The sequence below is a fragment of the Melopsittacus undulatus genome, chromosome 1 (genome assembly GCF_012275295.1).
Source record: "Melopsittacus undulatus isolate bMelUnd1 chromosome 1, bMelUnd1.mat.Z, whole genome shotgun sequence".
Taxonomy (NCBI): Eukaryota; Metazoa; Chordata; class Aves; order Psittaciformes; family Psittaculidae; genus Melopsittacus; species Melopsittacus undulatus.
In genome coordinates, this window is record NC_047527.1 from 98,404,990 (window position 1) to 98,418,336 (window position 13,347).

General features: G+C 44.0%; 1 protein-coding gene across 1 annotated transcript in view; it reads right to left on the bottom strand.

Moving 5' to 3' along the window:
• PTH1R (parathyroid hormone 1 receptor) overlaps positions 1 to 13,347 on the bottom strand; it is a 109,981-nt gene that overhangs the window by 21,770 nt on the left and 74,864 nt on the right. Inside the window, exons 3-4 of the mRNA XM_005143973.3 lie at positions 11,838 to 11,948; positions 10,152 to 10,270 (exon numbers count right to left, since the gene is read on the bottom strand). Coding sequence (XP_005144030.1) covers positions 10,152 to 10,270; positions 11,838 to 11,948 — 230 coding nt within the window. The remainder of the gene's footprint in view (positions 1 to 10,151; positions 10,271 to 11,837; positions 11,949 to 13,347) is intronic.

The following is a 13,347-nucleotide window of genomic DNA, read 5'->3' on the forward strand; positions in this document are numbered from 1 at the left end:
TTGCCACTGCCAAGCAGGAATCCTTGTTGAACTGGAAAATGATGAAAATTTAAAATAAAATAAAAAATCCTACTCCAGGTTTAGGATTCTTTGCAGTTCATTAGTTGTGAGGTGTTACTATGCCCAGATGAACAAAAGCGCCCCTGAGACCCATTCAGAAATTTAACCAGAAAGATCCATGTTCCCATCGGACAATGACACCGTTGTAGCAGCAATGGTCTTGGGGAGGGCCTGCCGATTGGCTGGCAGGACGTTTTCAGAGGCTGTGGTTAATTCCTCTGATTAACCACAGGGCCTCTTTTTGAAAGGATATTGAGTCAGAACTGCCAAGACATACACATGCATGCAGGCATGCATGCTGGTGTGCCTGCTTGCATAGATAGATAGATGCCACAAATCTTACCCTGTGTCATGATGGGGAGCCTTCAAGGAATGTGATTTTTTGGATGAGGGGCATAGGTCCTTGGGAAAGGCTCAGAAGCAAAAGGTTGAGGTTCTCTGAAAGGTTGCGTAGGGCAGCTCCTTGGAGGGCAGCTCATGCTTGCTAGTTCCTAGGAGCGTTCATCCTCAGGAATGGTGAGACTCGAATTTACCCAGGAGGAAAAAAAAAAGCCACCACAACTCTCTAAAGAGAATTCCAGGTCTCATTCATCTCCTAGCACAAGGGAGGTCCCAGCTTGGTGGAAACCACAATGCTGAATCAGGAAAGGTCCTCCAGGTAACAAAATATTGAGTCATCTGCCAGCTGAAACAACCACCTCCATGGTCTGAGAACACTCTCTTTTGGAGTTGAGATGGATGGCAATTTAAATAATACACAGAAGACCACAAAGGTCATACATGGTCAAGCCATGGGCACAACCTGGACCACCATAGTCTCAGGACAGCACACTACTTACTAGAGCATCCTGCCACAGCAGGAGCTCTGCTTGATTTATCTTATAAATCCACCCTGAAGATAGGCTGAGCATCAATGGTCATCTGCAGATCTTTTGGAAGAAGCAACCCACCCTGCAAAAATCCAGCCTTGCCACACCATGAGACCCCGGGTTAAAAAGTTTGATACTTTAACCAAATCTTCTGATTGACTCCTGCAGTAATCTTTCACTTTTTCAACTGCTGACAAATGTGCACTGAAAAAAAGAAAAGCTGAGAAAAAGCTAAAGAAAACCTTGGACAAAACCTCAATACCTATGATGTCAGGGGCTGAGATTATCAGCAAAATACTGTAACACCTACAATACAAAATCAAGGTTATGGAACATCGTTTCAAAACTGGTGTCCTTGAAAGTTGCCCTATCCCCACCCCATCCCATGCCCTGCTGGGATAAATCCTGGAAAAAAAAAAAACATAGAATGCTTTGAGTTGGGACCTTAAAGCTCATCCAGTTGCAACCCCCTGCCATTGCTCCAACCCCCATCCAACCTGGCCTTGAACACTGCCAGGGATGGGGCAGCCACAACTTCTCTGGGCAACTTGTGCCAGGGCCTCACCACCCTCACAGGGAAGAACTTCTTCCTCAGATCTCATCTCAGTCTCCCCTCTGTCATTTTAAAGCCATTCCTCCTTGTCCTACCACTACTTGCTCTTATAAAGAGAGCATAATACAACATTGGGAACAACATAATATGGGGAAGGTGTGGGAAAATTGTGTGATAGATCTGATCCCCGTCGTCTTTCTTCCTGTTTCTTAAATTTTTCCTGTGCTTATTCCACTTGCCATCTCCCAAAGGAGTACCCAACTTGTCCACTTCCCCTGCCAACAGAGCTTGCAAAGGAGTGCTCTGAAAACCTTCCCTTCACAAGGCTGAGCTAGTTGTGGTTGATCCTGAAGGATGTTGGGCAGGATGAGGTCCCTTGTCGTGGCTGAGCTGGTTTTGGGGTTGGAAAAGTGACTTCTGATCAAGTCATGCACCATGTATCCTCTCTAGGTCATGCTCTGTGGTGCCCTCAGGCACTGTGCATTCTCAGGGCACCTCATTGCCCTCATCCCCTCTGGTCACACATCACAAAGCTCCACCAAACCACAGCCATCTGTCTTATATAGCCAGGTGAAATGATCTTCCTGCAGTGGGCTAGCTCACCTGGTCCTGCCTTCCCAATCTCGATCCAGCCATAACTCAGAGACTCACAGTAAACCAAACTGCAAAAAATATTAAGTGCTGTTTCACCTGTATTGACCTGTAACAAGATCTCCCTTTCCCTCCTCCCTCTTGGTTTGGTGGAAGACTTGCTCTCTGCTCCCCTTTGCCTCTCAGCTTTCCACCAGCCTGACCTCAGGGTAGAAACTTCACAACAGCCTGGCAGCTTTAGGAGAATAGGAAACCGATACAGAGCTGAAGGTGGCTTCTGCACGAGCTCAGAGATGCATGGAAAAAACAAAATAAACAAAACCTAGCCACCGTGGGCATCCATGTGCTGGATGTGGTCCCCTCCCACAAGGATCCTTGCATTCTCCACTCCCTGAGGTTTGGACATCTTCCAGGTGTGTGACCCTCAGAGTAGTTGGCTGTTACATTTTCATACTGTGCTTGGGGCTTAATCTGACTCCTAATTTGCCCACTTCCACCAATAAGGAGATAATTTGCATTGAGCTGAATCCAAAAGAAAACCGCTTTCTGCTGCAGGACAGGTCAAAGCTACATCAGAGCACCAGGCACAGGACTTTTGAGGCCCTGTCCATTGAGAAACCATGGCTATGCTTTTACTCTTCCGTTGCAACCAGGTGTAGGACCTTCTGTGTGAATGGTATTTCTGCTCCCTCAAATTCTAGTATGGTTATATGAGCTTATCAAAGCGGATGTCGTCCTCTAATTTAGGTGTCTATGATGTTGATGGCTCCATCAGAGTTGGCCACCGAAGGGCCCAGCAGCTGTAAGAAAGAGGTGCTTCTATTTTAACAAGAGGATGGTGCCCTCAGCCATCAGCTGTACTGGCTGGGTTGTCACAAGCATTGTCCGGAATGGCTAACTCAAATAGAGGTGTTTACATTTATACAGCAAGTCACATCCATTTGAGTCTCAGATAAGAGGTCTTGCAACACTTAGGACTTAATTAATTTGTCTTTACACATGTCATTTTAGACACCCAAGTGTCCTGTCTGGCTTCAAGCAGCTTTTACATAAGGGAATGGGTTTCCTCTAGGTTCCATGTGGTATCTGCAGTTCTCCTGTGATTGTCTTATACACCCTAGGACACCGCACTTAACTCTGGGCATAAAAGTCACCTCTGTTTCAACATCTGTCTGAAAACTTCAGGGCTTTGCTCTTCATATGTCCTGTTTCCTTTGAGTGGCACAGAGAGGGACATGGGTGACTGAGACATATTTTCTAGATGACTGGTGGCAAACTCCATTTTGAGTATCACTGAACTGTGCCCTGTATCCTGCTTTCTCCTTTCATCCTTTTCCTTTCCCCTTTGTTAGACAAAAGCAAGATTCTGCAACATTTATGTTGTGAAGCTGAAATGGATCCAGTGGTCTTTTGAGGGGTTGGCAGGCTATACTGAAGGGTGGGATTAGCAATATATAAGGATGGAAGCATATGTAAGGGCTTTCCAGATCAAGTATCTGCAAAGTTTTACAAAGCTGCTGATTCAGATGTTGCTAATGACATGTTTGAAATTAACAGGGGAAGCATTTTACTGCTTTGAATGATAAGCAATGCCAGAAAGACTCTGTCAGTAGCTTTATTCATTGCTTTTCTTGCCTTTTTTTTTTTTACAATAGACATGATTAAAAAAAAAAAAGCTAAATTGCAGAGAGAAGGGGTATTTTGCAAAAGGCATAAAACAGTCAGTGATTTCCAAAGCCTCTAGACTAAAAGTATAGGCATGATATAAGGAGTGAATTACAGGGCTGCTTGCAAAAATTAGCACATCTTGAAGATGCATTTTTTTTTATTCCTACACATACTTAAAACATCTGCCCATCTTTCATGGTGCAGATGTATGACACTGATGGCATTTCATCTGTATAACTCAGTATAAACTATGTAAACAAGTTTTATGCCATCAGTTTGAGGCTACACAAAATTGTTTGCTTTTAAAAGGACCCCAGAGAGCTCCAAGAACAAAGGCCAAACATAGAAGATTTTTGGTTTGAACAACGGAGTTTAGATAAAGCAGCCCTGCAACATGCTGTGCCTTTCCCATTGTGTTTGACATGCCATGGAGTCTTGAGGCCTTTCTGATTTCCCTAGAAGCAGTAAACCCACCATGATCTAAACAAGCAGTAGCAGATGAAGACAGGATTGCTGCAGTGAGATTAGATCTTAGGATGGTCCATCTTGCTAGGCTGGTGGTTTCCAAGCTGAGCTAACCTCCCAAGTTGCTGGCTTTTATTTCCTTTCCCCATGATTTCAGGAGATGTAGGTCACGTTTGCCCTTAAGCTCATCCTTGAAAACAGGCTGGGTTTGACTTGCCTAAAAAAAACCCATGTTTGGCATTAGTGTTGTTTTGGGGGATATGGGAAATGAAGGAAATTTCTGCTTATTGAGTGAAATATGCCTGTAATGTCTGAAAAGGTGATGATAAAATACACCATGCTAAAAGGTGCTGCCGCTGGCTGGGATGTGTGGAAGGGGGCTGTAGTCTAAGTGTTACTACGGGTTTTGGAGAGAAATTGCCTCAAAGCTGCTTTGTCATGACAGGTGGGCACCAGAACTTTCCATGTGTGCTGTGTTTTATGCAAAGATTGAGGAACTCTAAGAACACAGGTAGCCCTCCCGTTTTTAAGGGAACCTATGAAGGCTGTAAGCAAATGGATAATCTGGGCTAGATCCTAGGTCATTTTATCTGTGCTCCCTGTCTTCTACATGCCCATGAACAGATGCTTAAGTACAGATCAAATACAGAATATATATAGAATATATATATACACACACACCTATGTGTCTGTCATCTGGTGGTTACGTAGCGGTGCTGTATAGCTGTATACCTCTCCCAGCATTCAGCAGCTTGCGGTTCAGCAATGTGAAACACACAGGAGACAGATAAACAGCTGGTTTTTAACCACACCACCTTCCTCAAAGAGTGAACACTGGCCAATACATTCCCTTTCCTTCTTTTGTCCCACCCTCTCTCTTTAAACACTGATGGAAAATAAAGGCTGATCAGGGTGCTGGGGTGGGAAGCCATAGATCTCTCATCTGTTCAGAGCAGGGAGACTTGCTGAAGATACAGGGTATATTTAGGATGGGGGATGCCCATACATGTCTCCTGCAGTAGTTGGAGAGCAAGATTTTCCACCATCTCTGCTTCACTGTTGAAGTGTTATCTTAAAAGAAGAATATGGTAGAGTATATACAGACTGTGGTGTAGTGGTGGCTTTCAGCACTCCCCAAAGATGCAAAGAAAACTGTCTTGTCTTCCCATGACATGCTGCTAAGACATCTTTCCACAAAGCTTCTTACTAATCCTTGCTAAACAATTGCCTTCTACAGACCATGAGGGGGACATGGTTGTTTGCATCAAGATTAACACTATCTGCAAGGTATTTGGGGAATCACACTTCAATAGCTAGCTGCAACCTACCTGCTTTCCTGGCTAAAGAGAGGACATCAATCTTCAGTGCTGTCAATCCAGCGTCCTTTAGCAGTGCTAATTTTCCCTTAGAAAACAACCCAAGAGCAATTGCTCACTGGGCAGTTATGAGCTGTTAATTCTCCTGACTCTGATGGCTTTAGCATACTTTGCTAATTTCAGAAAACAGTTTCCATGCTGCTCCGTGTGAAATAATCCTACTCATATGGTTTAGGAAAAGGTAGCAAAAGATGCAAACTTTCTCTGAGGCCCTGTGGTTGCTGCTTTGGTGAATCTTACAGTTATCCCACAGTGGCTAAAATGGGAACACTACACACTTAAACAAACATACATAGACATATATATGTGTGCGTGTGTGCATGGACGTGGGTGTTTATTTAAGTGTGTGTATCTGTACATATGCCTATCTATAAATATAGGCCTATTTCTAGGGATAGTAATGCAGATATATATATCTAGTAACAGACAGACATTTTTCCTAACGCTTTCTAATGCATAGTTTCTTACAAGTTCGTCTGGTTGCATCTGTTCAGATGCTGTCCTACTTGGGAGTCAGCCCACAATCTCCTTTCATAACGTTGGTTAAATGCAGCTGTTACTAGTGATGCAAAGATGTTGTTCCCCAGGGGAAGACATAATAATAGAAAACAATCTCTCTCTAAAGACGACTAGTCTATCTTGCCAAATTCCCCAATTCTGACATCTCTTAACATATTTACTTCAAAAAGAAAAATAATCAAAGAAAGGTTTATTAATACCAGTGCTTCAGAGCCACTCTTGGGTGTGAAAGACAAGAGGCCTTCCTTGCTCTCTGGAAGACATCACCCAAATGAGAAATAAAAGATGGTTATTCATTTTCTTTTTGTTTTATTTCCAGAGTGCTTTTCATACCAGGACCCCCAAGAGACCCACAGCGTGTATGCATTGCTTCACTTGTTACTAAAATGAAGCCACCTGTATGGTAAAACAAGGCAACTACATGACCACATGCAGCTATATCCCTATGAGATCAGTGCAGGGCTGGACTGAGGAAAGCAACATCTTGCAAGGTTAATAATGATTATCATAGTGAGTAATATATGCTGTTGGAAAACATTTGTTAATCAAGGTATAATTCCAAAACTGGGGAAGCACAAGAAGGATGTAGACCTGTTGAAGCGAGTCCAGAGGAAGCCACAAAGATGCTCTGAGGGCTGGAGCATCTTTCCTATGCTGAGAGAGCTGGGCTTGTTCAGCCTGGAGAAGAGAGGGCTCTTTGCACATCTTAGAGCAGCTTCCAGTGCCTTAAGGGGCCTACAAGAAAGCTGGAAGAGGGGCTTTTGACAAGGACAGGTAGGGACAAGACAAGGAACCTGACAGAGGGAAGATTTAGATGAGATCTGAGGAAGAAATTCTTCCCTGTGAGGGTGGTGAGGCCCTGGCACAGGTTGCCCAGAGAAGCTGTGGCTGCCCCATCCCTGGCAGTGTTGAAGGCCAGGTTGGATGGGGCTTGGAGAAACCTAATCTAGTGGAAAGTGTCCCTGACCATGGAATGGTGGTTTAGAACTGGATGAGCTTTAAGGTCCCTTCCAACCTGAACCATTGTACAATTCTATGAGAAGCAGTAATTTTCCAAGTAAGTGCAGATGTTGAGTGTAAAAATGCAGTTTCCTGCACCATGACACTTCATCAAATATCTGTCCATTAGGAAGCACAGTCCACGTTCCTTATCTGTGCAGTGACCACTCAGGGGACACAGACAGAGACAGGTACATGAAACCCAGGACAACAGACTGCTTTCAGCCCTTTTTACCAGCCTGGGGGTTGTGGTCTTTATTTCCTCCTTGTACTAGTAAAAAATGCACAGCTCTCTTCTTCCCTGTGCCCTTCTCCTGCAGTTTTACCTTGACAAAGTCCTAGTTGCCAGCATGGGATGTTTAAAAGAATGGATCTCTTTTCCCTAAGGGAGATCTAGGAGAGTTGCTTGGATGAAGTCTGCAGCAGAAAACTCCCACCTCAGGACATGTCTGAGAGGGGTTGAACAGGGGAGACAATTACTTCGGAGAGTTCAAGAAGTTGTGTAACTTAGAATCACAGAATCGTAGGATAGTTTGGATTGGAAGGGACCTTCAAAGGTCATCTAGTCCCACACCTCTACAATGAGCAGGGACATCTTCAACTAGATCAGGTTGCTCAGAATCACATCCAGCCTGGCCTTGAATATCTCCAGGGATTGCACATCTACCACCTCTCTGGGCAACCTGTGACAGTATTTTACCACCCTCGACGTAGAAAATTTCTTCCTCACATCCAGCCTGAATTTTCCCTCTTCTAGTTTGTCGTGGTTTAAACCCAGTCAGCCATAAATCATGCAGTCTCTCTCTCACCCACCCTCCCCTTATCCTCTCCCTGCTCGTGGAGGGATGGGGAGGAGAATCAAAAGGATGCAACTCCCACAGGTTGAGATAAGAACAGTTTAGTAATTAAGGTATAACACAAATCACTACTGCTGCCACCAATAATAATAATGATAAGGGAAATAACAAGGGAAGAGAACAGAATACAACACCTCACCACCCGCCGACCGATAACTCGCCCCACCCAACCAGACCGAGCACTGACCGATACCTCCTCCAACCCCCCAGAGCACTAGCCCTTCCGGGTAACTCTCAGTTACATCCTGGGCATGACGTGCTATGGTATGGAATACCTCTTTGGCTAGCCTGGGTCAGGTGTCCTGTCTCTGCTTCCTCCCACCTTCCCCTCCTCCCTGGCAGAGCATAAGACTCACAAAGTCCTTGATCAGAGTAAACATTACTGAGCAACAACTAAAACCATCGGTGTTATCAGCACTGTTCCCAGGCTGAAAGTCAAAACAGCACTGTTCCAGCTGCTAAGAAGGAGAAAAATCAACTGCTACTGCTAAACCCAGGACATAGTTTAAAAGCATTACCCCTCATCCTATTGCAACAGGTCCTCAGAGCCTTCTCTTCTCCAAGCTGAACAATTCCCACCCTCTCTGCCTTTTCTTATAGGAGACATGCTCCAGCCTTCTGACCATTTTTGTGGCCCTCCTCTAGACCCTCTCCAATAGGTCCATATCTAAAGCTCTTAGTGGGAGCAAGATTTTAATGACTCCAACACCTACTCCAGAAACTTCTCAGAAATCTCTTGGGGCTAAAATAGTTGTTTTCACTGTATGGACTGGGAAAATGTAAGTCCCAGAAAACTTGATCTAAATGTCAATGTTGTCTGGCACTGAGACAACATGCTTTGCTGTTAAGTAGCTGGAGTAGTACCTGGTGTACACAACCTTGTCTGTTACTTGACTGTGTGATATAAAGCATGTAGATGTTCAAATAACATCTTTCCTCACTAAACAGCTTCATTCATATGTTGCTTCACTGCTGAGAAAAAAAAAGGCAAAAAAAAACCCTACGCTGTGGTTGGATTTAAAATTAAGAACATTCTCCCAAAGGGACTGTGTATCATCCTCAAGCCTGCTCCCCACTGTGAAGCTTGTGGTTGGATCTTTATCTTTCACTGTCTGAAAATAACTTGTGCTGCAAATGATCACTCCCTAATGCCATATCCAAGGAGGACATCTTCCAAGTACCATGAGAAAACAAAGGTTTCTGCTAAATTCTTTGCAAAATACAGAAACAGAGCAGCAACCTCATGTGGGTAGAAATCTCTTTCTTTGAGAAATGAGAAGGTCACATCCTCTTAGGTGACTCCACTGACAGTTTTGCTGTCACATTAGCATGGAATTACTCCTGTGATGTACCCAGCTTGGGAGGCATTCAGTAGTATCACAGAGTCCCAGCTGGGCTCAGAAACAGACAGAGAGATAGGAAATTTCTCCCAGCTACTATTTTGCCAATGACCTGAATTTGTGTAGAAATAAGGGACATAGATCTGATGTATTGATAGGCAATACCTCCTTGCCCCTCCTCCCCTTCTTTTTTTTTCTCCATGTGCTAGGAATCCTTTCTCTAACTTTGGACTGGTGTCTCTGTTTCAAAATTGTGACTACACCAGAATTAGATCAAGATCCATTCTTATATGTTAATTTGCTTTAGCAAAAGATTGTGTCGCTACCCATCTCCACTGAACAGACTACGCAGAAACTTCTGATCCTTCATTTATACCTCTCAACCAAGAGGTTTTCTGTTAATCACCTACAGAAACAGGATTGCTACCGGTTTGATTGATACCATTTTTGTCTGTGTTTGTACATCTCCTAGCACAGACAAGCACATAAACATCGGAATTATTGGTAACAACCTGGTAGCCAAATTATTGCCTGGTGGGGAAGAGGAAGTCACAGTGCATGGAACAAGCTCCAGCCACTTCTTAGTGTCCCTGAGCTTGTTTCAAGTTTCCCCAAGATCTCTTTACAAATGGGATCATGGCAGGTGGAAGAACCCTTTCTGGCTTTGAGGACAATTTCAAGTTCTAATAATTCCACATCAAAACAAAGATGTGGCTTTGGCAAGCTCAGACATAGTTTCCAAGAGGAGGCAGCAAACTATAGCTCATCAAGGGTTTTAAATAAGAAAATGCTCCTAGTGTTAGCCATGGATGAGGCCAACACTTCATGCTCCATGCACAAATGCAATTGCCTACCCTTTCCCTCGTCTCATTGGTGAGAAACTTGGCACATTCACTGTAGTTTGCCCAGGTGCGGTTGTTGCCTGGGACCAGCTCCCAGCTCCCGTTCAGGTCACACCGGCGATAAGCATGGCCTTTGGGAGAGAAATGAGAAACAGAGTAAACAGGACTAGATCTGGTAGAGCAGGAAAAGCTTCTTCCAGTGGTGGTTCTTATCAACCTTGATGCCTCCTGCCTGCTTTGAAGCTCAGCTGCAAGAACACAGTTTCCATCTCCTTGGCAACTTTATCAATTTTCTAGCTGAGAAACACCAGGGAGCTAACAAAAAGTTGCACTTAGTTTAGGTTAAGATATAGAGTCTACAAACCAAGGAGAGATGTTTTAAAAAGTCCCAAGGCACAAAATCATCCTCAGAGTTGCAGCTCTCCCTATGAAAATAAGCAGTAAACTATAGTATGCTGCTCTCTTTTTTACATATTCAGTGCATCTCAAGGTCAATTTTAATATGGCTACCCTCCACATGATGACGAAGAAAGAAGAGAGGGCAAAGTTTCATCCTAGGTTTCAGTTGGCAGATGAAAGCATCCATGTGCAGAGTTTTGGGCTGCTGGGTATCATTTCATGAACTGTGTGTAAGAAGTTACACATTACAGTTAACGGGCATGAAACCTGTCAACAGATCTGTCTGTCCTGTGACTACAGAGAGAGCTCACAGAGACCTCTGCACCTTCATCTGTCAGTATTAATCTGACTCCCACACTAGCTGACTTGGCCAGTGGATATCAGTGCAGTGGGGAATCTATGTCATGTTGGATTGTGAAGAGAAAAAGGATGGATTGCCTGTTTCTCCTGGCCTCAAAGGTGAAGTGCATGTTCAGTGCCCCTGTGAGAGGTCATCAGCCAGGGGTTAAGCTGGCTCAGCTCACAGACCCTTCTAGTAAAGTCAGGCCAGACTATGAGCAACTGTGGTGCACTGGAATACCATTACTTGTTTTCTGAAAAGAGCATCAGTGCTCTGTGGGAACATATCATCTTAATTCCCTATTTTTTCAGCCTTTGGGTGCACAGCTTTCCCTGAGAAAAGAGAATGCTTTAGCTTTGAAAATACACTGAGGAGCGAGTGTACTTCAATTGCTTCTGAAAACATGCACAGACTTTGCGGCACCACAAGCAAGCCAAGAAATGTGCTGCCTGAGGGAAAGTGAGATGGGGAAGAATTCACATGTTCTGGTTACTGGCGTTGTTCTCAGAAACCCACCATAGGGGTCTGGGCAGAGATCAGGGGCTAGAATTAACAAACGCGTGAGGAATATAAATTGGAAGAATATCTTGCAGGTTTCTATTGGTATGCAGTTTGCAGCGTCAAACAAATACAGATTTGTAATGCTGCAAGACTACCAAGTTGTAAGCTTGCAATTGGTGCTTATAACCCTAATTAGACACTCCAATCAGTGCCTGACCCCATTGCAGTCTGGGTTGGGCAGGTGGGAAACTTGTCATTGTCTAGGTTAAAACAGAGCTTTTCTTTCAGCATAAACCCATAATGGCTGTTTCTTTACTTCCCTTTCTCTGTCTTTACTCCTGACTGGGAGGGAGTCACCGTGTCACAGGGATGCTAAAGAGGACTTTTAATTTTCTGATTCCCAGGCCTCCCATTGCTGCAGCTTACCAGGCTTTGCTGATACTAAGGTCAACACATACCTTTGTGATTGAAGTCATAGATGTACTCAGGACATGGCATAGCCACCACTTTGCCTGGCACACCTTCAGGCCAGCAGACGATACCATCCCACTCAGGAAGACAGAAGCCATCTGTGGAAGAGACACAAAGATAAAGAGGAGTCACTGGACCTCCAGAGTCCTGCTGTTTGGAGAGGGCGGTCCTTGAAAAAGCTGGCAATACTTTCACTCAGTTCAAGAACACTGCTCTTAGTCATCAGTGCAATTTTCTTCTTAGTGTTTAGCTCCAGAAGGTACAACTTCTCACAAGTTTTATTTCAGAAGGACAGGTTCCCCAGCACTGGACACTTTTAAGATTCAGTTGGACAGGGTGCTGGGCCATCCAGTCTAGATCATGGTTTGCCAAAAGGTTGGATGAGATGATCCCTTCCAGCCTGGGATTCTAGGATTCTATGGAATAATATCTGATGAGAGTGGTCAATAATTTTAGAAAGCTGCTTTAACTTGTGGGCTGGAAGAAATGAAAATGGAACAGGAGAGCAGAGTGGAGGACAAGAGGACCTGAGCAGTCAGAACTATGTAGACTGATGGGAAACAGGGAGAAACCCAGGTGAGTTTGGTTATGGATAGCCTTGATATGGCAGCACATATCTGAGCCTAGACTAGCAAGGAGCTGGATTATGCTGTGGCTACATTACTGTGAGGCTCAAAGCTACCAGTTCAGGGAGTAGGAGGGCTGTGATTTAATATCTACATACCATTAATCTAAATTCAGCTGTAATTTTAACTCATTATTTACACCAACTGGTGTTATGCTATACCAATGCTCTGCTGCTTTCTCAGATGTGCTTATGTGCCTGAATTTGGGTGTTCTTTTAAGTAATACTAAGACTAGCAAGAATCTATAGAGAGGTGTTTGTAGCAGTATTTCTAACTATAAATAGAGAATATTTCATTATCTTGCCTCATAAGGCGTGAAACAATGGAATTTCTGTTTTGTAAAGATTTGCATCCTTTCCCATCTGACAGCCTTTTTGCTTATGACTTTGCCATTGTCCCTCTATTTTCCTATGATTTCATGGTGCAAGATGCAGTGTAATCATGCACTGATTGATTTGGAGCTGTGCCCATGCTAACTGGCTGGCAGTGCATGCACACTAATTAACAAGTTGCGTGCTGCCAAGCATAGGGTGACATGGCTGAGCTTTCCCAGTTTCCCCATGTCTGCCCTTTTTCCCCAAATCTTTTTTCTTTTTTTGAAAATTGGCAAGTATAGAAGTACATATTGTAATTTTGCAATTATCCAGAACTTAAGAAAAAATCAAGTAGGTCTTTTAATGATCCATAATTATGAGAAGCTGAGAAGCTTTGCTTCTCTCTTCACAAATGAGGTACTAGCTGATCATTCAAGGCCTCCAGGTTATGTCCTATGTGAGCTAAGACTGTCTTCAAGGAGCTCTGCAGCCCATGGGATTTGCCACCAGTTTCTGAAGCAGCTGAGATACCAGCGATGGAGACAGACTCCCCTGGA